Source organism: Onychomys torridus, chromosome 13, assembly GCF_903995425.1.
Source record: "Onychomys torridus chromosome 13, mOncTor1.1, whole genome shotgun sequence".
NCBI classification, from domain to species: Eukaryota; Metazoa; Chordata; class Mammalia; order Rodentia; family Cricetidae; genus Onychomys; species Onychomys torridus.
Genome location: NC_050455.1, coordinates 53,977,698 through 54,001,315, shown reverse-complemented (window position 1 = coordinate 54,001,315; position 23,618 = coordinate 53,977,698). Strand labels below are relative to the sequence as shown.

Sequence of the window (23,618 nt, the reverse complement as noted above, 5' to 3'; positions counted from 1 at the left end):
GGAAAACACTTAAGAATGCTCACCATGGCTCTTGGAAACTGTCTGAGAGAGCATGCCTTGCTTGTGACTGAACACACATGTACCTAATCATGTATAAGCAAGTCACCTGGGGAAGAAATCTGCTGACAGGGCCTGTCCTCCTGGACACCATGTCAGACAGACACCCCGACCCTTCTAGGCTTAGAGGCACTCCTGGACTCCTGGAGATAACACCTGTAAAGCCACACAGAGGATGTGTATTCTACAGAGCATAGACCTTAGAAGGCTTTGTAGGCATCTTTAGAAAATCAAAGTGTATTCTCAGTTTTATTGTCTTAAGGCACAATGGTCACCCACACAGAAACTAAAACACTTTAAGTAGAGAACAAGAAAGATTCACTGTCCTACTGACAGGGGCCCTTATCTCAATACAAGAGTCGGCCAAGCATACTGAAAGTCTCCTGGGCCACCCAATGCGCCTGTCTGCTGTGACTCATTTGTAAAATAAGAACTGGACAGATTGTTTTTAGTCCCACCTTCCCCTAGAAACTAGTGACTACAAGGTAAGGGGAGATGAGGTTACAGTCAGAGGCCGCCTGCCAGCTCCCCTGGTTCCTGTCCTTAGGGAGGACTCCCATCTGAGGAGATCAAACCCATCCAGGGAAGTATGACCACAGACAGATGCTAGAGTCTGGGTCTGACGTTTTCCACCTGTTCCAGTGCCACCCAAATGCTGCCCCAGGGTGGAGCACACTGCAGGCCACACACAGCTCCCACCAAGCACAGGCCCAGACTCTATCTAGAACAAAGAGAAGTACACTAATGGCCCCCATATTCCAGAGCCACTGGAGCAAGAGAAAAGCTTCCCAGGCCGCAAACAGAGTAAATGCAGTTTTTGAGTTGGCAGCAGATGTGACAGGGACTCAGTCTAAAGTGGACCACAGAAGCCAAAAGAAAGTGGAGAGAGGAGAGAGGCAGAAGAGGTTTGGGGCAGCGGAGGCCACGACAATGGCAGGTGAAGCAGGCACATGGAACACGGATTTCAGACACCTTACGCTAGCACAATGCTGCCGAACATCTACCTCACAGGTTCTGGGCTGACAGGCATGCGCCACCACGCTTAGCTCTCTTTATTATTTATTTTTAATTAAAAAGTGTTTACACTATACAATCTGACAATAATGTCTCCTTAAATGTACGTATCAGAAGGCAGGAAAATTCAGAAAAATATTCGACTTTTATTCATAATTGACATTCACAAGTTAAGTAGGCTCCAGGCCTAGCCGTATTTAAGAGACCCAACAGGATGAAAAGATATGCAAGTTCCTGCCTAGAAAGGGACAGAGGCAGGAGTGGGGCCTCAGAAAATCTTCCTTGCTACAGAAAGATCATACCTACAATGGTTAACTACAGAGACAAGAGAGAGATGACAGAGAGGAGAGAGACAGAGACAGAGAGACAGGGCAGGACCGACAGGCTGCCAAGACCAGTCAGGAACTACCCCATTATTTAAAACAGCAGGAGGACTGGGCATGAGCACTGGTGTCTAACCCCAGGCCGGACTGTTTCAGGCTAGCCTGGGCTACAATATAAGACTCTTCATTTTTAAAAAAAAAGGGGGGGGGGGGGGGTGGGCAGGGAAAATGTCTGAGTTTTTGTATCTTTTCCAAAGAAGTCAGCATGAACTAAACTTCACAACAAACAAGCATGGGAGATGGGCACAGTGATGCTTATTGATAATCCCAGCTCTGGAGGCTCAGGAGTGAGGCCAGCCTTGTCCACACAGCAAGTTCCAAGACAGCCAGGGTGTCATAGTAGGTCCCTGAATCAAAAGCTAATATAGAAAACCCCCAAGCATGATGTTTTCACAGTCTGTATACCCTCAAGTCTAGCCTAGAAAATCCACAGTTAAGAAAAACTTGCTAAAATCCAAAATGGAAAATGGAAAGCACCAATTTAAGCAAGTCTGCCTGGGGCAAAGGAAGGTCAGAGTGATCTTCTCCCAGCAAGGTGCAGGCTTTCAGCCTGCATGTGAGATGTCTGTCAGAGTGCAGAAGGCTGTCCTCTATTCCTTCCGATGTACCCTTGTTTTCACTGAGAGGAATTCTGTGGGAGCACATAGCACTCAGCAGAGAACAGCAGCAAGCGTCCAAGCTGCACAGCTGCTCCCTGGCTCTGTGCAGAATCCACTCACAGTTCCCAAGCATGTGGTAAGAACAAAGTACTATTCTGCGTAGCTCTGTGGACCATCCTGTTTAACTGTCACATCTCTGAGGGCTGGAGACAGGTCATCTCCCAAGTTACAGAGGACAAAAAGGAGAGAGGACACGGGAATTTCACACAAATCATGACAAGAAAATCTGACACAAGGAAAAACCTTGGTTTCTTGTTTTCTAGTTTCCTACCAGGTTAGATCTCAAACCATAAGGCATTTGCACACTACAAATTTGAAGGTATAAGAATAAAAATAGGAATCTGCCTCATGTTTTAGTGTTAGAAAACTGAGCAGAGGGGAGCTGGAGAGATGACTCAGCAGTTCAGAGCATTGGCTCTTCTTCACGAGTTCAATTCCAAGCACCCACACAGCAACTAACAACCATTTGTAACTCAAGTTTCAAGAGAACGGAGGTCTTCTTCTGACTTCCTCAGGCAACACACATACATGGCGAACAGACATGCACACATGCAGGCAAAATACCTACACACAAAAAAGAAAAAGAAATAAATCTTAAGAGGAGGAGGAAGAAAAAGAAAAACAACTGGGCAGAGCCACCCAGGAATTAGTGATCTCGGAACATAACCTAAAATGAAATAAAACCATCAAACTACACCAATGCTACCTCATTTTATAAACCTTGTGACAAATTATGACTAAGGAAAACCATTGCACATTAACAGTCTAACCAAACATGGTAAGATAAACACATGCCACAGTGAAACAAAGCTAAAACAAAGCCATGTCCTCCATGACATAGTCCCTTGAGGGGTTTTCATCAGGTCAAGTGTTATGGGACGGAAGCACATTTAAGAAGGTCACGGAGTCTGAGAACGAAGTATATCATCCCCTAACAATGGATAGATTAACGTTAAAGTTGCCAGATGTCAAAAAATACACATCTGGGAATCTCCAGGGCCAGTGAGAAGACAAAAGGGCGGGAACTGAGATGGAGGAGGCAGAAGGGAAGGACTTTGAGGGTGGGCTCCACAGACTGGTGACATAAAAATGTTCACCTGACCCTTGTGTGTGGTTATGGCAATTCACCATGTTTATATTTATCAGGAGGGGACTGGTAAGAGTGGAGAAAGGCTTGGTATTCCTGCAGAGGATAAACAAGGGGAGGGCAACAACCCACGGGCAGGGGTGGGGGAAAGGGCTGTGCAGGCTGTCAGTCATGGCCGAGCTCCAGCACACGCACATTTACCTGAAAGGATCACCCAACTTAACCTCATCTGTATGGATAATGACATGACATTAAACTTGGATTCAAACGGATCAACTCTACCACAAATGAGCTAAGTTCCCAGAGGATCTGTGAGCTGTAGTAACACCAGACAGCCCTGAGAACTAGGTGTGTGCACGGGCCCTTCAAATCGAGGTGCAGTTACCAGTGAACAACTTGCACAGAAGTGAACAACATACTGACCGAAAACCAACTCTCCGTGTGTAGTGCAGACAGTTCTTGGTGACGTGGGTCTGGAAGTGCACCGACCTGCAGATGGCCCCGCACTCGGGGCAGGTGTAGGGAGATTTGTGCTGATGGATTCTCTGGTGTGAAGCATAACTGCACTGGTTAGGAAGCAGCATCTGGCAGACAGTGCAAGTCTTCTAGATAAACCAAAGGGGGAGACACGATTGGTCCTGCTAAGCATGGCTATAGGCAAGTACCTTAGTTAAGCTGTACAGTAGTTACGCGTCTCATTTTAAACACCGCTATTAATGACTCTAAAGCCCACGGGAAGAGCAAACCTGAAGATCACATGTTTAATGGAAATTTTTCACCCTGTAAAATAAACGTGATCAGCAATACAGAGGCAGGTTCACGCCAACGTGTAAGCTAAAAAAACACCAGCAGCTTTAACTGCTTCCAGGCCTGTTCCTCTTGCATCTTGTCCAGAGCAAAGGTCCTCTTGCAAACTGTATTGGCAGATCAACACATCACCGAGCTCACGGGCCCAACAGGAGCTGTACTTCCCACAATCCAGAACTTGCCTCAGGAACAACACAAACTCACCCAGGTTAATCCAGTTTCTTCCTTGTATGGCTTAGGGATTGGTTTTCTTTTTGTACCTAAGTTGGCCTTCAAATGGATGAACTGGCCATAACATGATTTATAATTAAAATAAAAAAAAACTCAAGCTCAAATAAATAAATTTGGACATTAAATTGAAATTTGCAGAGCACAAGGAATTTTACAAAGCTTAAAATCTGACTGTATTAAAATACTGAAACCTTCCTTGAAGAAAAATATTTAATTATCAAAAAACCTTCAAATACTCTATTTTTCATTCTCTTAAATATAAGTATAAATATATTTCTAAAACATTAAAAAAAACCTCAGTCAATATAAACTGACTACCATCCTCGAAACAAATCCAACAGAGTGTGAGCTAAAATCAATACACTTTTCGGATATTTGTGCAAAAACAACTACCTCTTGCATTCTAAAATAAGTCAAATAAAGATCAAACTATAGGTTTCTGAGATTAAAAATACTCAGACTGACAGCAGCTGACAACAGATTTTTAAGTTTTCATAGTTATTTCAAATTAAAGCCCCAAAATTTAAGCTCTGAAGTGACTTATACTAAGAGAAAAAGAAAACTCACTTGAAAATTATTTCTTGCCAGATGGTGGTGGTGCACACCTTTAATCCCAGCACTCGGGAGGCAGAGGCAGGAGGATCTCTGTGAGTTCAAGGCCAGCCTGGTCTACAGAGCGAGTTCCAGGACAGCCAGAACTACATAGTGAAACCCTGTCTCGAAAAAACAAAAAGAAAGTAAGAAAGAAAGAAAATTAACTCTTGGTTTTTCTCCTGAAAGGACTAAAATACAAGTTTTATCCCATAAAACGTTTATTGTAATCACAAAATAAGAGCATTACAGGCAGTGTTGATGAGGTTAATGTCATTAAAAGACACCACTCCTAGTAACACATCCTTCCAAGGGTAAAGCATGCGACAACAAAACCAGTCAACAGTCACTAGTTCCAAGGGCCTGCTATCATTACAGTCAGGGCAATCACTCCTCCGTGAACCACTCTTCTCCTCCTCCACAAGCCATTATCCCACCTGAGAACCATGGCGGCATCTTAGTGTGCACTTACTGGAAAGAAAACTCATACTTTCAATTCTAAAAGAAGTCCAAAAACATTATAGATATATGCCTACACATATACATATGCACACATTCATAGGTTTACACACACACATACCCATGTACGTATATAGATATAAATATAGATATAGATACAGATTGGTTTCAATTCACCATGAGCCAAGCAGTGAATTAAGTCCTTTAAATACATTAGGAACTTTATATAGATTTAAGTACATCAAATCATTTATTTCTCATAATCTATGAAGTCAATAATACCTTCGTTTTACAGAGGTGGAAATAAGACTTAATGATGTAAAGAAATGTGTTCTACGTCCCACTGCTAATGGCAGGAACCAGGATTCAATCAGGCTCTGGTGGCGGGGCAGTGGGAAGAGTGGGATGGGGCCATGTGAACGGAACAACCACAAAAAATACAGAGTTGAGAAACATGAACAAATAAACCTGAATGTCAAAGAAGATGACCCGGTTATGTTACGATAAGAAATTACGTTCTCTTTCCCATAGCTTCTCCCATATCTACAACGTGGTCATACTTTTGTAATAATACAAAGCCAAAAGAAAAGAAAATCTAGAAGAACAAGGGGCATGTGTTGAGTAAAAGCTAAAACCAAAACAAACAAACAAAAACCTTGACATTATCATCCATCAAGAAGTAATAACAAGTGGTTACTCTTTACAATACATATAAAATGCACAACTTATTATGCTCACCACCATCACCATTGTCATAACCCCCTTTCCCAATCACGCACAGACACCAGATGAGGCTCCCCACCCACGTCACGCCCAGAAGTAAAGAAGAGAGTGTAAGGAGTCCAGCCTCCAATCAATGGCATCGATCCTGGAGCTCTTGAAAAGGGAGGATATGGTCACTGGTCACAGCGGATGTGTAGGGATCTTACACAGGTGCACACGCATCTGTGCACACACCCCACACTACTCCAGGGTGCCTCACCTCCACTCCATTGTGGTTGTAAGCACTCTCTCTCCTTGATGCATGCTGCACGGTACCCATGTTTCTGAACTCAGATGACACTGTTTCCTGAACTGTGCAGGGGGCCCAGATTGCATAACTGTCCTTGCTGCAGACAATGGAAATGGGCTTTGTCAGCACCGGGGGGGGGGGGGAGCACCAGCTCTCTGGGATGCTCTAAATTCATGACAAAATGCACATTGTCTGGGCTCACAGGGCACACTGAGCACAGGAGAGCATCCGGATTCTTTTGTGGTCTGACTTTTCCTTCCTTTTTATTTAAGTCAAAGAAAGTTCCCCTAATTGGCACAAATTAAGGCTGCTCAGCAACTCAGTAGGAGAAGCAGCAGCCAAACCCAGTGGTGTGTGGCTCAGAAACAGAACAAAACAGAAGAAATGCATGCACATGAGTTTATGTCTCTGGACATTAGGCTTAATGCCATCAGAACATGCATAACGGTTTTGATGCTCAGGTGAAGCGGCTAATTTCTTCTCTGGGGCAATTTCATTTGCTCAGGGAATGATTTTTCAATTAATTCTACTTGTCAATAGTAAGGCAGCTCTGGATGACCAGGAAAGGGAGCTGAAAAGGTCACAGTCCTTCCTGAGCCCGGTGGCCGGCGGCCAGCGCCTGAAATTGACAGCTGGCAGAACATCACAGGCTGGAGGAGGGGGAGGGGCTGGATGTCCTGTTAACCTGGACTGTGGGACTCAGCACCCTCTTTGCATAAATCAGGAATTACCTGGGCATCAAGAAAAACAATTCTTTGTTTCAATTTGTTCTTTTGGGGAGAAATGCAGCCTGAGATAAGTAAAGGGGTAAGGCTAGAGGAGCTAGAGAATACAACTACCTATACAAAGCACCCACTCCCAGGTAAATCAAATAGATCTAAAAGCCAGACCACCGCAGCTCAGTGGGGGCCCAGATGCTAAGTCAATTACTGCACCCTTTAACAGAGTTCCATAAACTGCACTACAGTAAGACGACATTTTTAATGGGCATGATAAAGCATAGCAGTTTCTTTCCTGGCTTTCACGTTTTCACAATTAGAAGAGGAAACAGCTTTACTTCAGATCTCACTAAAATGGGAGACATACAAAGCATGTGTCACATACTGACTGCATGGATCCTTTGTTCCCAGAGCTAATTAGTTAACAGTTGCTTCCAAATCCCTTGCCACAGTCAGGACCCCTAGCAAGAGCTGACCAAATGAGGATATTCACCGGACGCTGTACGGCAGACACATATAAACAAACTACTTCCACGATTACTTTAGAAAACACAGATCTGTTAAGAATTGGTGACATTACCATGTAAACCGAGGCAGGACTAGTTCAAGCAAGACAAAATTAGCAGTTTGGGAAGCAGTGCCAAAACGTCTTCAGCTGAAAGCCAGTGGCCCACATCTGTAATCCCTGCATTGGGGCAAGAGGATCATGACAAGTTCGAGACCATCATGGTAACAGCAAGAGCCTGTCTAAAAATAAAAGCCAAAGGCTGTGAGTACAGCTCAGCCGTGAGGCACCTGCCTAGCGTGCTGAGGGAAGAGGGTGGGAAAGAGTGGATGAAAGGAAACTTAGTCTTCTGATAATGATGGGGTGGGTGGGATGCTCCATGACTTCTAGAAGAAAGCTCTTGAGAAGTTTATCTAGAAATGAGAACAGGCAGATATTGCTCAAAAGAATTTAATGTATAGGATGCCAGGTTAACGATTCCCAGAAAGGGGACTGAGGAGATGGCTCAGCAGTTAAGAACATGCACTGCTCTTGATGAGGAACAGATCCCAGAACCCCTATCAGGGGCAGCTCACAACCGAGTGCACCTCCAGCTCCAGGGGCGGTCTGGCCAGGGGGTGCTACACCTGCATGCACGTGCGCGCGCTCTCTGCTCTCTCTCTCTCTCATACATACACACATACACACACACACACACACACACACACATTGGGGGGGAGGGATAGAGGCAGGCATTCATGTGGAGTTCAGAGAACAATTGTGGGGTTGGCTCTCTCCTTCCAGTATGTAGGTTCCAGGGATGGAACTGGATCCTCAAGCCTGATGTGGCAGGCACATTTCTCTGCTGAGCCATCTCACCAGCTCCAAAACATACAATAATTGTTGTAATTGCTCAGAGACACTGGAGAGATGGCTCTACAGTTAAAAGCTCCCACATCCGCTTACAACCATTAGTGACTCCAGTTCCAGGGGTCCTATGCCCTCTTCCAACCACTGTGGGCACCAAGCATGCACGTGGTACACAAACACCATATACACGACGTAACTGAAGTATTCAAAAGAAAGATGTTAATGCCCAGAAAGTTCTGGAAACTGAAATGAGTGATCCGTTTCTGAAAGTGAGGACCATGCAGACGTTCCTTCTTCATCTGCTGTACTCCGGAGCCCAAGGTGGCTGTAAGCCCAAGGGTCTACTCTCTTTGGGCTCCTCACGTCCCCACTGAAAGTCCTAAGCTTCTGTGTCCCAGGGAAGCAACATAAAAGAGGAGAGACAGTGAGCTGGCAATGAAGGACTCTTGCCCCAAGTCCCCGCGCTGCCACTAACTAGACATCTGTTTTTTCCAATTGCCAGAATAAAAGAGTATACCAAAGAGCCTGCTACTCTCTGGTTTTACAGCTAATGGAGCCTAGAGAAAGAAAAGATGTTTTCACAACTAAGAGCTTACATTACGTATTTCCAGCCTGCAGTTGACTAAATTTGGCCATGTTTGACTAAGAAGTAAAGCGTGGCATTCCAGTGCATCTCAGCATCAATGATTAAACCTGCAGATATCTGCTTTGGAACATTTCACCAATAGGAGCGCTCTCTGGCCTCTCTACCCACCGCCTTGTTCAAGGTGCCTGAAACAGGTATTTGCATCAGGCAGTGGAAATGAGCCCCAAACTGTAGCCTGTGAGTGTTTATGAACACATAAGTGAGTTTATGAGTGTGTGTAAGTGCAAGAAGGACTGTGAATCTGTGGATGTGCATGAGTGCAAGAGTGTGTCTGAGTGTGACGTGAGCACAAGGGTGTATCTCAAGTGCATGTGAGTGCATGAGTAAGTTGTGTGGCCTGCCCACAGCTCCGTCTCTGTTACACTGCTTGGTTCCGTGCTGCAGTGAAGAGACTATCCTCTCCCTCAGGTGCAGAGCCCACCCAAGCATCTGCTGGGATTCCTGGACCGTATCACCTGTCAGCATGATAAGACCCCATGACTCAGGCATAGAGCAGTGGAAGGCAAAGAAGCCGACACAAGCTCTGTATGGCAAGCCAGCTATTTCCAGAGACTACCAGGGCATGGCTGAACGTGGCGCCAGCTCCCGACAGAGATGTTCTGCTGCCCTGGGCTGACTGAAGGTTTCCTACAGAGCGTTTCTAAAACGTGGGAAGGACAAGAGACAAGCTCAGCCAACGTCAGCCAGGCGGCAGGAATAGTAAGCGGGAGTCAGTGGAGAGAGCTGTGGCCAGTCCAGCCATAGCAGCAGTCTCAGAGAAAAGCCTTGCTGGGTTCAGAAGCACAGGGAAACGGACAGTCTGTTCTGAAAATACACGTGAGACAAAAAGCAAAAGAGGAAAGATAAAAAGAAAGGAAACCTGTGGCGAGGGGTGGGGCACCAGGGTAGAGAGACTTCCTAACGCGGAGGAGGCTCTGGTTCCGTCCCCAGCACTGGAAAGAAAGAGAATGAGGGGAACCAGGGCCAAGCTACTCAGCACGGCTGAGGTTTCAGGAGAAAAGCTGAGGGGCGCTCACAGGCCATGAGAGGGAAGAGAGGAAGTGGTCTCTCCTCTGAAAGATGGGACTGAGCGGGAAGAAACTGACACTGGGTGGAGAATGGCCAGTCAAAGAGAAAACCCAAATGGAATGTGCATGACATGAAAGAAGAAGGGAGCCATCTGTCAGGAGACAGTGGGCCAGCACGGGAGGAGAACAGCAAAGAATAAATAAAAACACAACGGAGTGCCAGGCGTGGTGGCACACACCTTTAATCCCAGCACTCGGGAGGCAGAGGCAGGCAGATCTCTGTGAGTTCGAGGCCAGCCTGGTCTACAAAGTGAGTTCCAGGACAGCCAGGGCTACACAGAGAAACTGTGCCTTGAAAAAACAAAAAACAAACAAACAAACAAAAACTCAGAATGATGTACATGAAAAAGCCACACAGTAAATTTATTTCTTTATATGCTAATCAAAAAACAATGAATTAAAAAATAGTCCCAACAAGAACCTAGTCTCACCTATAAGGGCTGCTGGGAAGGCTCAGGTGGAACAGAAGGTGAACACTTCCAGATCTCACATTAAAGAAAGGACAGTGAGTTCCAGGACAGCCAGAGCTACAGAACAGAGGGACCCTGTCTCAAACACAAAAACGAAAGAGACAAAGGGCAGATGTGCTGGTGCATGCCTGCAATCTCAGAACCGGGGAGCACGGGATCCTGAGTTCAAGGCCAGCCTGGACTACAAAGCAAGATCCGTCTCAAAACACACAAGAAAGGAAAGGGAAAGGAAAGTGGAACAACAACTTCTGCTTCCAGTAAAATGGAGCCCAAGAAAACACCCATGGCAGACTGAAGAGAGAGCAAGAAAGCAGCCTGGCCAGGAGCTGCGGTAAAGAACGGGCTGGGAGCATCCACATTTGTGGACTGGAGCTGAAGACCACCCCCCTCCGCACCCCAAAGCCTGCTCTCTGGTGTCCAGGGAACATGGAAGCAGCAGCCAGAGGCAGCATAGAAACCTAGGTGAGTGAGCAAGGCCCCCAGGAAATAGTGTAGCTACCAGGCCATGCCAGATTCCCACTTCCTGAAACTGTTCCAAAGGCCCGGCCCAGATAGAGCCAGAAGAGGGGCAGGCAAGAGGGACAGGAGCCCCTTCACCAATCCTGTGAGAATGGAAAGTGTCCAAAGAAATCTCCAGGCCCACATGGTTTCAATGGAGAACCTACCAAGCATTTAAAGAGATACTAACTCCAATTCTACTCACTCTCAAATGGAACACAGGGGAGAAGAAATTTCTCAGTTCATTCTACAAAGCTATGAGCAACCTACCCCAAGCCAGACAAGGACAGCAGAGGGCAGGGGGTGGTAAACCTACATGAATATAGATGCAAAAGAATCTCACCTAGCGGTGGTGGCGTACGCCTGTAATCCCAGCACTCGGGAGGCAAAGGCAGGTGGATCCCTGTGAGTTCAAGGCCAGCCTGGGCTACAGAGCTAGTCTAGGACAGGCTCCAAAGCTACAGAGAAACCGTGGGGGGGGGGGGTGTGTTATACCACACAGAGAAACCCTGTCTCGAAAAACAATAAATAAATGAATGAAGGAAGGAAGGAAGGAATGATTATCACAGTACAGCAAAAGGGTCACACAGCTTGACCAGGTGCACCCACTCCATGGGGTGTGGCTGTTCCCATAACTGGAAAATCAGTAGCTGAAACGCTCAAACTCTGAAACCGGTAAGTTCAAGAGACTCACAACATACACAATAATAAACAACATTCATCTCTCTACATACTATCAATGAATTTGTGCACACCAAAATTATATTGTTTGAAAATAATAAATTTCAGCTGGGGATGTACTTCAAGTACATCTGGAGCTCTGAGTTTCATCCCCAGTACCACAAACAACTGACTGCTTGATCAATTGATCAAGCAACCAAAACCTATCAAAACATGAACAGAATTCAAAGGCTGGAAAGCACAAAGCAATTAAAGCCCTAAATAAGTGGGGTGAGGCTGTGTTTGGGGACTCAAAGACTCAGAACACAATGATGCCAATTCTCCCCTCAAACTCCCTTTAACAAATTTCCTATCACAGGGCTGACAGGATTTCTTTGTAGATGCAAATGAGGTGGCAGAATCAGGAAAGAGGCGTCTACTCTATTGATGACAGTACGCATCATGAGCTGCCAACCTGGGTGCATGGGGAGAGGGACGCACACACAGATCAGAAGCTGCCCCAAAGCACATCCGACGAAAGTGCACACTGTTCCCAGAAGGAAAGACAGCCTCTCAACATGTGGTGCTAGAGAAGGGGCCTTGCATGGGCCAAAACTGAACCCCACAACACAGTCAAGCTGCTACCGACACGCAAAGCGGATCACGAACACAGAGGTTACACACACAACTAAAAACCTTTGGGGTGCCCAGCATGGGACACATGTTTTTAACCCCTGCATTCAAGAGGCAGAGGCAGGTGGATCTCTGGGAGTTTGAGGCCAACCTGGTCTACATAGCAAGTTCCAGGACAGGCAGGGCTACATACAGAGAACCAGCCTCAAAATATAAAAACAAGGTATCAGGTAGATCGTCTAGAGAGAGGGCTCAGTGGGTGTGAGCACTTGTTGCTCTTGCAGTAAACCTAGGTTCAATCCCCAGCACCCACATAGATACCAGGTAGGCATGGGGGTACACACACATATGTACACAAAGCACCCCAACAATGAGCACAACACACTTTTTAAATTTTTTCCCTTTTCTTTTTCTTTCAAGACAGAGTTTCTCTGTGTAACAGCCCTAGCTGTCCTGGAACTCGTTTTGTAGCCCAGGCTGGCCTCGAACTCACAGAGCTCCACCTGCCTCTGCCTCTGCCTCTCAAGTGCTGGGATTAAAGGCATGTGTAACCACTGCCCGGCCCATTTTTTAAATGTTTAACTTTAATGTGTATCAGTATTCAGCGTGTGTGTGTGTGTGTGTGTGTGTGTGTGTGTGTGTGTGTGTACCACATGTATGCAATACTCACAGAGGTCAGAAGAGGGCATGAGATGCCGTAGAACTAGAGTTAATAGATGTGAGTCGCCATGTGGTTGAGAAGCAGATCAGGATCCTGTGCAAGAGCAGGAAGTGTTCTTAACTGCTAAGCCATCTCTCCAACTCAACATTTTTGTAATGAAAAAAAAAACAAAAAAAACAAAACAGAAACTATGGTACAACCATTTGCTTACACTACTATACCGCCATAAACCAGAATGGGCTACAGAGGGTCCCCAACTAGCTGTGATTGGCTCAGAAGTAATACACCCAGAAAAAGCACACTTGGAATCCTGAATCCTGACCTGACCTTCCCCAGGCACGGGCTACAGTCTGTTCAGTGCTGGGCAGTCAGCCACAGAACCACACAGTCACAAAGGCGAACAGCTGACATTCCAGTGTTTCAAAGCTAGGCTATTTGGTCTTGTCTTGGACATCTTCTTAGGCTTTCAGCTTATGATGGGTTTACTGAGAACATAACTCACCATCCTAAACCAAACAGCATCTGTACAGATAGAGGCAACAACCTAGATGCATTTCCGGGGAGCTAGGCTGAGTGAAAAAGGCCAATCCACTTACATACTGCATGGCTTCCTTATTTTAATGTTCGTGAATTGGCAAGTTTATAGAAACCCAAACAGGCAGCAGTTGCCAGGCAGGGTTGGGACACGTTGATTAACAGTGGGGGCTAGTCTCATGGGGGGAGAGTTACTGCGCTGTCTGACCACGCTGATGTCAATGTCTTGACTGTGATATTGTTCTACGATTTTGTGGGTGAGCTGTTACCATCAGGGGACTGAATGAAAGGTACACACAGAACTTCTCAGATTTCTTATGTGAGTCTACAATTATCTCAAAATAATAAAAGAAATAAGACCCTCCTACAAATAAAACAGTGGCCCACTCCAGGCTCAGCTAACCCAAACTGAAAAGCTTCGTGTTGGTCAAGGGCCCCTGAGGCCACCTTCAAACCTTCAGAATCTAACAGAGCCAGCAGGGTCACCCCAGGAATCTAACATGCCCAGGAGGGAACGCCCCAAGAGCAGCAAGCACAGGCTTTGATGGCCCTGGGAACCTGTTCCAGAGGGCATGATAGGACGTGAGCACAAGCGAGTTTCTACAACTGTGCAGAAATCCACCAAGGAGTAACCCAGAGTGTGGAGATTCATGTGAAAATAGAAACCAAAAGTAGGTTTTGAATCCATGGACACAGCAGAGAACAGGAAACTGGCTTGCAAAAGCCTTTGACGCTAGAGGTACCCTGATTCAACCTCCAAAACTTATAAGGAAAAAAATTTGAGGTACCATTCTCAAAGAGGATACTATTTCAATAGGTAGTTCCTGGACTGAGACTAGACGACGGACAATAAGTATGCCCCCTTCTTGAATACTGCAGCCCTGCCGTCTGCTGCTACGGAGGCGCTGGCGGAGGGCCACCTGAGCTCCCACTACACTACAAGGCCATAGTGTTTTTCCGGGTTCAGAAAACTCTCCACGGGGCTCAAACTAGATGCAAGGAGAAGAGCCATTCCTTGCAAAGCTAGCCCAGGCCCCAGCTGCTGACCAGCTGAGCCAGCTGTTTGTGCATCACAGGAGACTATACCCGAGGTCTTGTGGACCATGATTGCCACGAGATAAGGAAGTGAGTGCCAGGAGGAAAGTTTAATGCAGGGCAGCGCTAAGATACCAGTCCTGAAGAGCTGGTTCCACAGCTGGCAAAGGCTTACGAAATAAACACCTCTCGGTTTTTATTTAGTAAGAGCTGGGTGGGGGACCTGGCATAACTGTAGAATGGGTGTAGATGTTTTACTTAATGTACAGCTGCCATGACTCATTCCTTTGGATTGCAGGTGATGTATATGATCAACAGGTTTTACTTGTCCCAGCAAAACACAAGAAAATGATGACCGAGTAACAGGAGACATCTCTCAGGGTAGAGCCCTTTACCGCTGTTTGACCCTATTCTGAATGTCAATCCTGAAATTGTTTATCTGAGAACAAAAGCTACTCCACCCGTGTCCTTCCAGGTCCCGAAGAAATGACCTAACTGACTGACAGAGGCTCCAAGCTAAGAACCCACAACCACGACAGTGTACAAACTCTGAGCCAGGACCCAGCCCAGCACTCCCTGCCCACTGACAGACAACAGCACAAACCACTCAGGAAATGGCTTTGGGGCTTTTATTTCCATGATGAGGGAAGACTGCCCTTACGGGGAACTGGTGACAAGATAAGGGGGGTGTGCATGGACAGAACCCAACTATCATCACTAGGTCGTTCTCTGAGAGCAACAGCTGGTATGGCAACTCTTCCTCTTCCGGGATACATGAAATACCCAACCTACAAAAATATGGTCAAAATTCATTGCTTCTACTTCAACTACACAGAAAAAACAGAGGGGGAATACAAAACAACATCAAGACAGGTATTATTATCTTTCTTTGCCTAAACTCACAATCCTACAAATAGTTTAAGTCAGCAGTTGACATTGAAGAATTACAGAGACAGTAGTGTCAGGCTTCTGACCATAGCACGGGGTTCCTAGGTAATGAAATACTGGGGGAAACACATGGAAGCCCACCTACCACTGGACCTCCATGAAAAGATGGAGATGTCCCAGACGGGAGCTCAACCTAGCCGCCCCTGTCCCCCACTTCGAGCCATACAACTTTTCCCACCCAACTATATAAGTATACCACGTTCTCTCTCCTTGGGAATTACTTCACTCAGCATGTTAGGAATGCTCACTATGCAGGCTATATAGTAGGCAAATGTTGCTTCATGGAGAAAGTAAATGCAAAAGACAAGGAGTTGATGCAAATTATAAAATGTATTTCACCAACAGCAGCCTGTACTTCACCTCAAGCTGCAAAGACACAAAGGTTTACTGGGCCAGATGGTTTGCAGTTTATAGTTGAAACCCACTGCCATGAACATTACTGAACACACTTTTGAACCACACTCCCTAAGCAGACGTGCCTTAGAGTCGGTTCCCTAGTAGATGTGTTTATAAATCATTTCAGTGTTATACATACCAGTAAGTGTCAAAATTCTAAAACCATGAGTAAAAACTCATACTGTGCCAATGTAATCCAAACTAAACACTTAATACGATGGATGACACTCTACATTTACTGTAAATCTCAGACTCCACTATATATTCCAATGCCTGAACAATTACTTAACTCAACCAGAGCACACCCTTCCTACCTGGAAGATTCACCCTTGTATTTCAACACTGCACCTATCCTATGAAAACAATCCTTTGCCTTCCCCAAGCTTGCTTGCACACGCATACACACACACACACACACACACACACACACACACACACACACACACAACCTCCACGTAACTGTGCTGCCACCCCATATTCAAGGTATCTGATGGAGCACTCGTGGCCACAGACTCATCACCGAAACACCCAAATTTAAATGATACTCTACTTGTCCACTTGTATCTGCTGCGTGCTGGAAATGTGTAGCCAGGGACGTCTCATCCTGGAAGACTTCATTACACTCCAAACATTTGAGACTGTGTCTACAGAGCTTGGAGGGGTCTTCATCTAGGGGCATAGCTGGGCTGATGGGTGTGCTTGGGGGCGCTGAAATAACCGCCCCAGTTATGCCAGACTGGATTTTTGTTACAGTGTGTGTGCCGGCTCCCACAGAGCTCTGCAGAGTGGAAGAAGGAGTATTGCTGGACGGAGACACTATCATCTGGTCTGCTGGGACTGGTTTGAGAATTAAGTGGGAGCACTGCATCACCACGCCTTTCTCCTTATGCCCTCGGGCATGGGAAAGGAGGCTGCATTTGTTGTAAAAAACAAGGTTCTTTGTACAGTGGTTGCACGTCACTTCGATGCGCACACTACGCCGGTCATAGTGCTGGGTCAGGCTCTTCTCCAGGGCAAAGGAGTCCCCACACTCCAAGCACTTATACCCCCGCATCGGCAACGTGATCCCCGCGCTGGCGGGAGGACTGAGGTTCGGGATGTAAACAGGGACTGGATTGACACTACTCAGCACCTTGTTGAAAGCTTCCACCACAGAACTCTGCAGAGACGACACCACCTGGACTCGAGACACCTTCTTAGGTGGCTGTGAGGCCGCGGCATTGATTATTGCCTGCTTTATTTGTTGCTGAGGTTTGGTTAGCACTTGGCGGAGTTCAGAGGTGGCCTGGGCACCCTGAGGCAGAAGGTTAAGGTTGGCAAGGTGCACAGTCTTTGGCACGAGTTTGGCATTGGCCAGGCTGGATGCTGGCACCACGACGGTTTGCTGCTGGATGGCGTTGGCAGCTTTGATGATGGCGCTGCTGGCACTCTGCACAGAGGCAGCAGATATGACTGTGGCTTTCACTGTGGTGTTATTAGCAAGCTTCAGGTTGATGACCTGAGACCCTGCCGTCTTGACAGCAGACACGGGAAGGAAAGCAGTAGCCACGGGCTTGATGGTGACCTGTTTCGGGGTCAGCTCTGCAGAGGAAACTGCGCTGGTCACCATGGCCGTCTGCAGAGGGGCCCTGGGGGGAGAGGAAAGGACAGCGGCTGACGCTGAAGATGACAGGAGTGACGTCACAGACGCCATCACAGACGCCGCCTGCTCAGAGGGCTTCTTCCCAGCGTCCAGATCCACTTCTGGCAACACTCTAGTCACTGTCCTCTTGATCTCCCCAGAAGATGTCTTGATGGTCTTGATACGGACTTTGGGGATTGCTGGGGTAGACCCCACAGGAGAAGATGGGGACCCTTTGCTGCTGTTCTCACTGGATACGCTCCTGGGACTATCTGACGGCTTAAGGGAGGCTTTCTTGGTGCCATCAATGAGATTCTGGGACTCAGGAGACTTGTCGGCAGCTTTGGGACTGTCGTTCACTTCCTTTGGTAACGGAGACGCTTCCCTTGAGTTGGCCACAGGTTCTTTGCAGGAATCGGAAGCGGCCTTCTTAGCACTGAGGGCTGCGATGGCAGCTATGCACGAAGACAGCTTGGAGGCCGACTTGGCTTTGGAAGATGTGACGGCAGCGAGGGGGCTGTCCTTCTCAGAGCTCAGCTTCCCATCAAGGACCCTGTTTTCAAGCAGCTTCTCAGAGGTCTCCTTCAACTTATCTTCTGTTTTTCTGACCTTAAAAGGCTCGTAAACACTCAGGGCTATGGAATTTGTTTCTGTCTCTCTCTTGACTTTGTTTTTCTCCGTGTGGCCTGATGCAGAGATTCCAGCCTTGGTTGTGTTTCCCCCTCCAAGTGACTTCAGCTTCTCATAGTCCTGCTGGGGAGCTGAGCCAGTCGGCACATTTGCTCTGAAACTGGACTCTGTCTCTTCCTTATCGGGAGGGTCATCCACCTCTATTTTCTCGTCATCATCAAACTCTTCAGCACTGGAGATAGGGCTGAACTGGCTGAATGCTGGGTCTTTAAGAGTCACCTCTGAGGTAGGTGTGTCTCCTTTCAAGGACTTCGCTCCATCCTTACCATAGCTGTCAAGAGAAGGTGCTGTGAGGAACCCGTTATGTAAGCCGTTGCCTGTGGAACTGTGGCTGCTGTCTTTTTCAGCTCCCTCAGAGGAGTCGATGCTTCGGACATTCTTTACAATCACACTCACGCCAACATCTGAGGATGATGGGGTGTGAGAGTCATCGTCCACATGAGCGTTCTGCTTAATGTGGTTTTCATGGTCATCATGTCCAGACTCAATCGCTGCTTTGGGGTCGACCATATCTGGTATATCAAATGCTGCCAAGAGGTCATCAAAGTCTGGGGTCTTCATATCCCCCATGGTCATGAATTTGATCAGATGTTCTGTTGAGGGAAGGGAAAAGAATCCCATCAGCAATAGACACTGATAATGAAGTCAGTTCAACTAACACAGTGCTGATTGATTACCAAGTGTGCACAGCAGCAACTCCACCTTGTGTGGCCAGAAAGTAAGTGGAAACTAACCCAATCACACATGCAAAGGGATGTGCTCCAGAGTACACACAGGATCACCAGAGCTCAGCAGAGTAGCCCCGACATAGCACAGAAAATCCATTTAGTGTAACACCCAAAAAAGCTATTTATCACCAGACCCATCAGTTTTCATAAAAAGCTACTTCTCCAAATATTTTCATTTTGATAACATTTAACTCTACTAGCGCAATTTGATCATTTCGGTCACCGTCAGCTTTGGATGCTAAACTAACTGAAGATGACAATAAAAACAATTTGATCATTTCGGTCACCATCAGCTTTGGATGCTAAACTAACTGAAGATTACAATAAAAACAATTTGATCATTTCGGTCACCATCAGCTTTGGGATGCTATACTAACTGAAGATTACAATAAAAACAACTACAAATTTCAAAATTCATCCACAGAAGAATGAAATGTCACATAAACCTACCACAGGTGTTCACTAAGTTCATCTGGATTGTCTTCTTCTTAATCTCTAAGAAAGTAATCCCATCCATTTTTAACTCTAGCTTCCCTACTGTATTGAAAAAGAATACAGGGTATTCTGGGGTAGAACGGAGAGGTTTTAGGGGATAAAGGTAAGTCAAGCCATTACAGAGATGCAATGCTGGAGTCTTTCTTTAGGAGACTCACTGGCAGAGGAAAAAGAGTGGGGACGGGGACCCCCCATCTCTGAACTTGCACAGTTCCACCTTGGGGCTCTGTAACGTTCTGGTATACCCACTGTGTGTGCACTTGTCCTGACCTCTGTCATCCTGAGGACAGGCAATGTGTCACACATCTTTACATCATAAATGCTAAAGAATGAATAAGCCAGAGGCCAAAGATCAGATCTGTAACAGAATGTGTGGGCTCAGCTCTGGCACTCACTAGCTCAGGACCCCAGGATGTAACAGATTCTTTGGATCTGGACCTTCCTGCAGAAGTAAGGGCCAGCAGCCAAGAAGAGAAGGAGAACAGAAAAGAGAAAAAAGAAGCAGGAAAAAGAAAGGAGTCAAAAGGGAACAGGGCTGAGGCTGGTTCGGGAAGCCTGCGATGGGCAATCGCCAAGGACTTGTAGGTGTTCGTCCTGGACTCCTCACTCTTCAGCATTCACCATGCTGCTCCTCTTTCCAGTCTGCCCCACTGCTCTCTAGACGCTGTTTCCTCAGTTATTCAAGTAGTTAACTGTTTCCTTACACAGTCTTTAAAAGGTCATTCATGCTTGATGAGATGCATGTTCTCATCATATTACCACTCCAGGGACAGATCTAAAGGCCACTAAGACTGTTGAGGAAGAGACAAATACAAGTTCAACAGTTACACACACAGCTGGGAAAGTGGTAAAACTTTTCTCCTGGTGATCTCCTTACCTTGGGGCAAACTATATATATACATACAGTTGAGGTCACTATATTTTTACTGGGGGACCAGACAAAGAATGACATATCCCCAGCAGCACACTATCTCCAACACATGCACCCAAGAAACAGAACCCAAGCACTCCTAGAGTGAGCCTGACATTCAATGTCTCTTAAGAAGTCACCCACGGGGGCAAGGCCTGTAGATGTGATTTCCTTTTTCCAAATGGTATCGAGCATTCAAACTGCAAAATGGAGGGCATGAAAAACAACCTGCCGGCTATTACAGCCACATACAAAAATCCACCCACCTGAGAACAGCCCTGCATGTACCCACCTCCATCCGCAGGCATCACACTGCTGCTGTGAACGCAACACCCATAATAAAGCTGCACTAACCAGGCGGCTCTACATTGTAGGTCTCCATTTTTTTTTTTTTTTTTTGAAAGCTCAGTACATGGAATCAGGCTGGGGCTCAGTGGTAGCATGCTAGGGTTGATACCCACCCAGGAACATTAAAAAAAAAAAAAAGCAGGGAGCCAGAATCACAAACCACCCCGTTCCCCTAGCACTGTAGTTGAAAGGCAGATCTTTAAAAGATAGAAAAGCTGGGACTCAGGCTGTAGTCACCCGCAATGGTAGCTAGGTATCTAGTATCTAGTAGCTAGGTCCTAAGTATCTCTAGGCTGTCTTCACAGGAACATGAGATTTGTGTCTCACTCTTTCTTTAGGATGATGTAATCAAAAGACATCACAGTTGCACACTGTCCATCAGAGGGCAATCGGTTCAGAAACAACAACAGCAGGAGAGAGATAATTCAATTACTCACTGCCCAGTGACAGGCCCAGGACAGAAAATGACAAGAAATGACAAAAGGTCACTATGAGAAACCAAACCTGAGTTTGGCAGGTACTTGGAAGCACTGTGGTAGGTGTTCTTAGGCGTCTTTTTAAGAATCAAATTGTCCACCATCACCTTCTCCTGTTATACCTAAGTGACCTGCCTCACACACTCCACAGGACTAGCTCATCTAGTCATCGATAGCTCAGTGCCCCCACTCCCCATGCTTCCCTGCACACTAACCTCAAGCACAGCTAAGGTCTGACAGCCTCGGAAAGGAGTGTGTCCGTCTGCATCACACATCCCTCAGGGGCCAAGAAGGTCCTGTCTGACTGGAACCAGCCACGCCCAGCTTCCTACCCCCAACTCTCTCCACATACAGTTCACCCTCTGCTCTTGGGAACAGTAAAAGAACACACAGAGAAACAGCTGGGCACTTTGCAGATTCAAAGCTTAGTCACCAACGGCTCACCTTCAGCAGGCCTGCAGCTAAGCTAGGTACAAGGGGCGCTGGCTCCATCAGCACCTGAAACCCGAGACCGCTGTGGCGGGCAGGCTCCCCTCCTGGGTTGTGTAAAGAACACCACTCTCATTTCACACCTCTTCCTTGGCTGACAGAAACGTTTCCTACCCACACTCCCTATCAGACCCCTCCTATATTCTGGAAGGCCAAAGCAAACAGCCTATGACTAGAGAGGAGACTGCTTGTCAGTCTGATCACCAAGAGGACCTGTCTCAGCTTCCTTCACGGCCACCCCGACTAAGCACTGCCGCCTTCAAAACCAATTCTTTTGCTTAAAATCAGTTTAAAAACACACCTCAGCCCTTTTAACTTGTATTACATTTATTTATATGTGTATGCTTGTGGCTGAGTTCCTTTTTAAGGAGATCATGGGTCTTCTTTAAAAGGACCAATGATCAGGCAGCACAGGGTAGCACATTCCTTTCATCCCAGCAGGAGGCAGAGGCAGGGGGTTCTCTCTGAGCTTAAGGCCAGCTAGAGTTTCACAGTGAAACCCTGTCTCAAAAAAAAAAAAAAAAAAGACCAATGGTCATTTATAAATACCCATAATGTACTAATAGCATAATGTACTTAATATATAATGCCAGGGAAAAAATGGGAGGCAGGTTTACATTTTAAAAAAAGAAAAAAAGACTGCCCAGTGACCATTCTGCTTCCTCCTGTGACACAGAGGAAGAAACATGTTTCCTTTCTTACTAAAGCCTTTGGAATTACAGGAAAATCTTCCATCTTTTTTGGTACAACCTAAGAGTTACCAAGTTAAAAGAAAAACTTCAAAAAAATATACTTAGCCCTTAATCATACTTCTTATACTTTAAAATAAAAAGCTGTTCAATTTTTTTTAAAAACCTATTTTATCTGTAATAAAAGCTGCTTTGTAATTTCAACTAGAAAGTGTTCGTGGAGCATGACAGTACCTGCTCACAATCCCACCACTCTGCCATTAAAGGCAGGAGAGTCAGTGAGATCAGGTCAGTGAGATCAGGCCAGCCCAGCACCAGAGGCCCAGGCTCAAAACAAACAGAGGGATTCACTGGCTCCCTTAATCTCAGAACTTGAGGGACAGAAACAAGTGGACCTCTGTGAGCTCCAGGCCACCAGGATTACATAGTGAGACCCTATCTCAAAAATAAACCAATCAAAGAAAGGGAGGAAGCGGGGGGGGGGGGCAGCCAAAGCAAGAGAACGTCAAAGCTAAGGCTGGGGACAACCCACCACGAAATCACAATCACACTAGTTCCGTGAGGAAAGATGCAAGCCTGGATCCAGCCACAGTTCTACCATAACACAAAAACATGACAGGGGCTGGAGAAGGGACTCAGTGGATAAAAGCACCTGCTACCAAGCCTGACCACCCATAGTTCAGTCCTGGAGCCAGCAGGGCAGGAGAAGAGAATCAGCACCTACAGGATGTCCTCTGACCTCCATGAGCGCACCCACACACGAAAATAAATGAAATATAAAATAAATACGAAAGTTAGCCTGACCAGGAGACATGTCGGATTCCCCATATAATGAAAAGACTGACATTCCCCTTGATGAAAATCAGTGACTGTTATAAACCTTAACTGTGCTGCTTAAAGAGAGAAAAGTTGACATCTTGTCCCCATCGCTCTGCAAACTCCCCAGGAAACAACTGTGATCACGGGGCATCTCTCTCCTGCCGCTGTTTCCTGGCTCTGTGTGGTCGTGATGTTTCTTTATTCCACTGAATTTTCAAAGCAACTAAACCAGACTAACCGACCTAACACATGACTTTATCATTCTTCTTCAGATGCAAAATGTCCTTAACAGCACATACTTACATCATGCAAGGTTTCACATTGACCTAACTCCTCCCCAAACTGAACAGTGTACCCGCATTCTCTACACCCTTCCCTTCTCCCCCTCCATGAGGAAAACGTTAGCTCCCCCTCCACCACCGATCTCTTTTC

General features: G+C 46.4%; 1 protein-coding gene across 10 annotated transcripts in view; it reads right to left on the bottom strand.

The window, feature by feature from the left end:
* Znf532 (zinc finger protein 532) overlaps positions 1–23,618 on the bottom strand; it is a 112,210-nt gene that overhangs the window by 44,878 nt on the left and 43,714 nt on the right. For 8 of the 10 annotated variants that reach the window (XM_036204297.1, XM_036204299.1, XM_036204293.1 and 5 more), the window contains 2 exons: positions 16,472–18,825; positions 3,624–3,805 (listed from right to left, as the gene is read on the bottom strand). In XM_036204297.1, coding sequence (XP_036060190.1) covers positions 3,624–3,805; positions 16,472–18,808 — 2,519 coding nt within the window. In that variant the 5' untranslated portion in view covers positions 18,809–18,825. The remainder of the gene's footprint in view (positions 1–3,623; positions 3,806–16,471; positions 18,826–23,618) is intronic. The other 2 variants (XM_036204301.1, XM_036204300.1) reach the window with 1 other exon arrangement.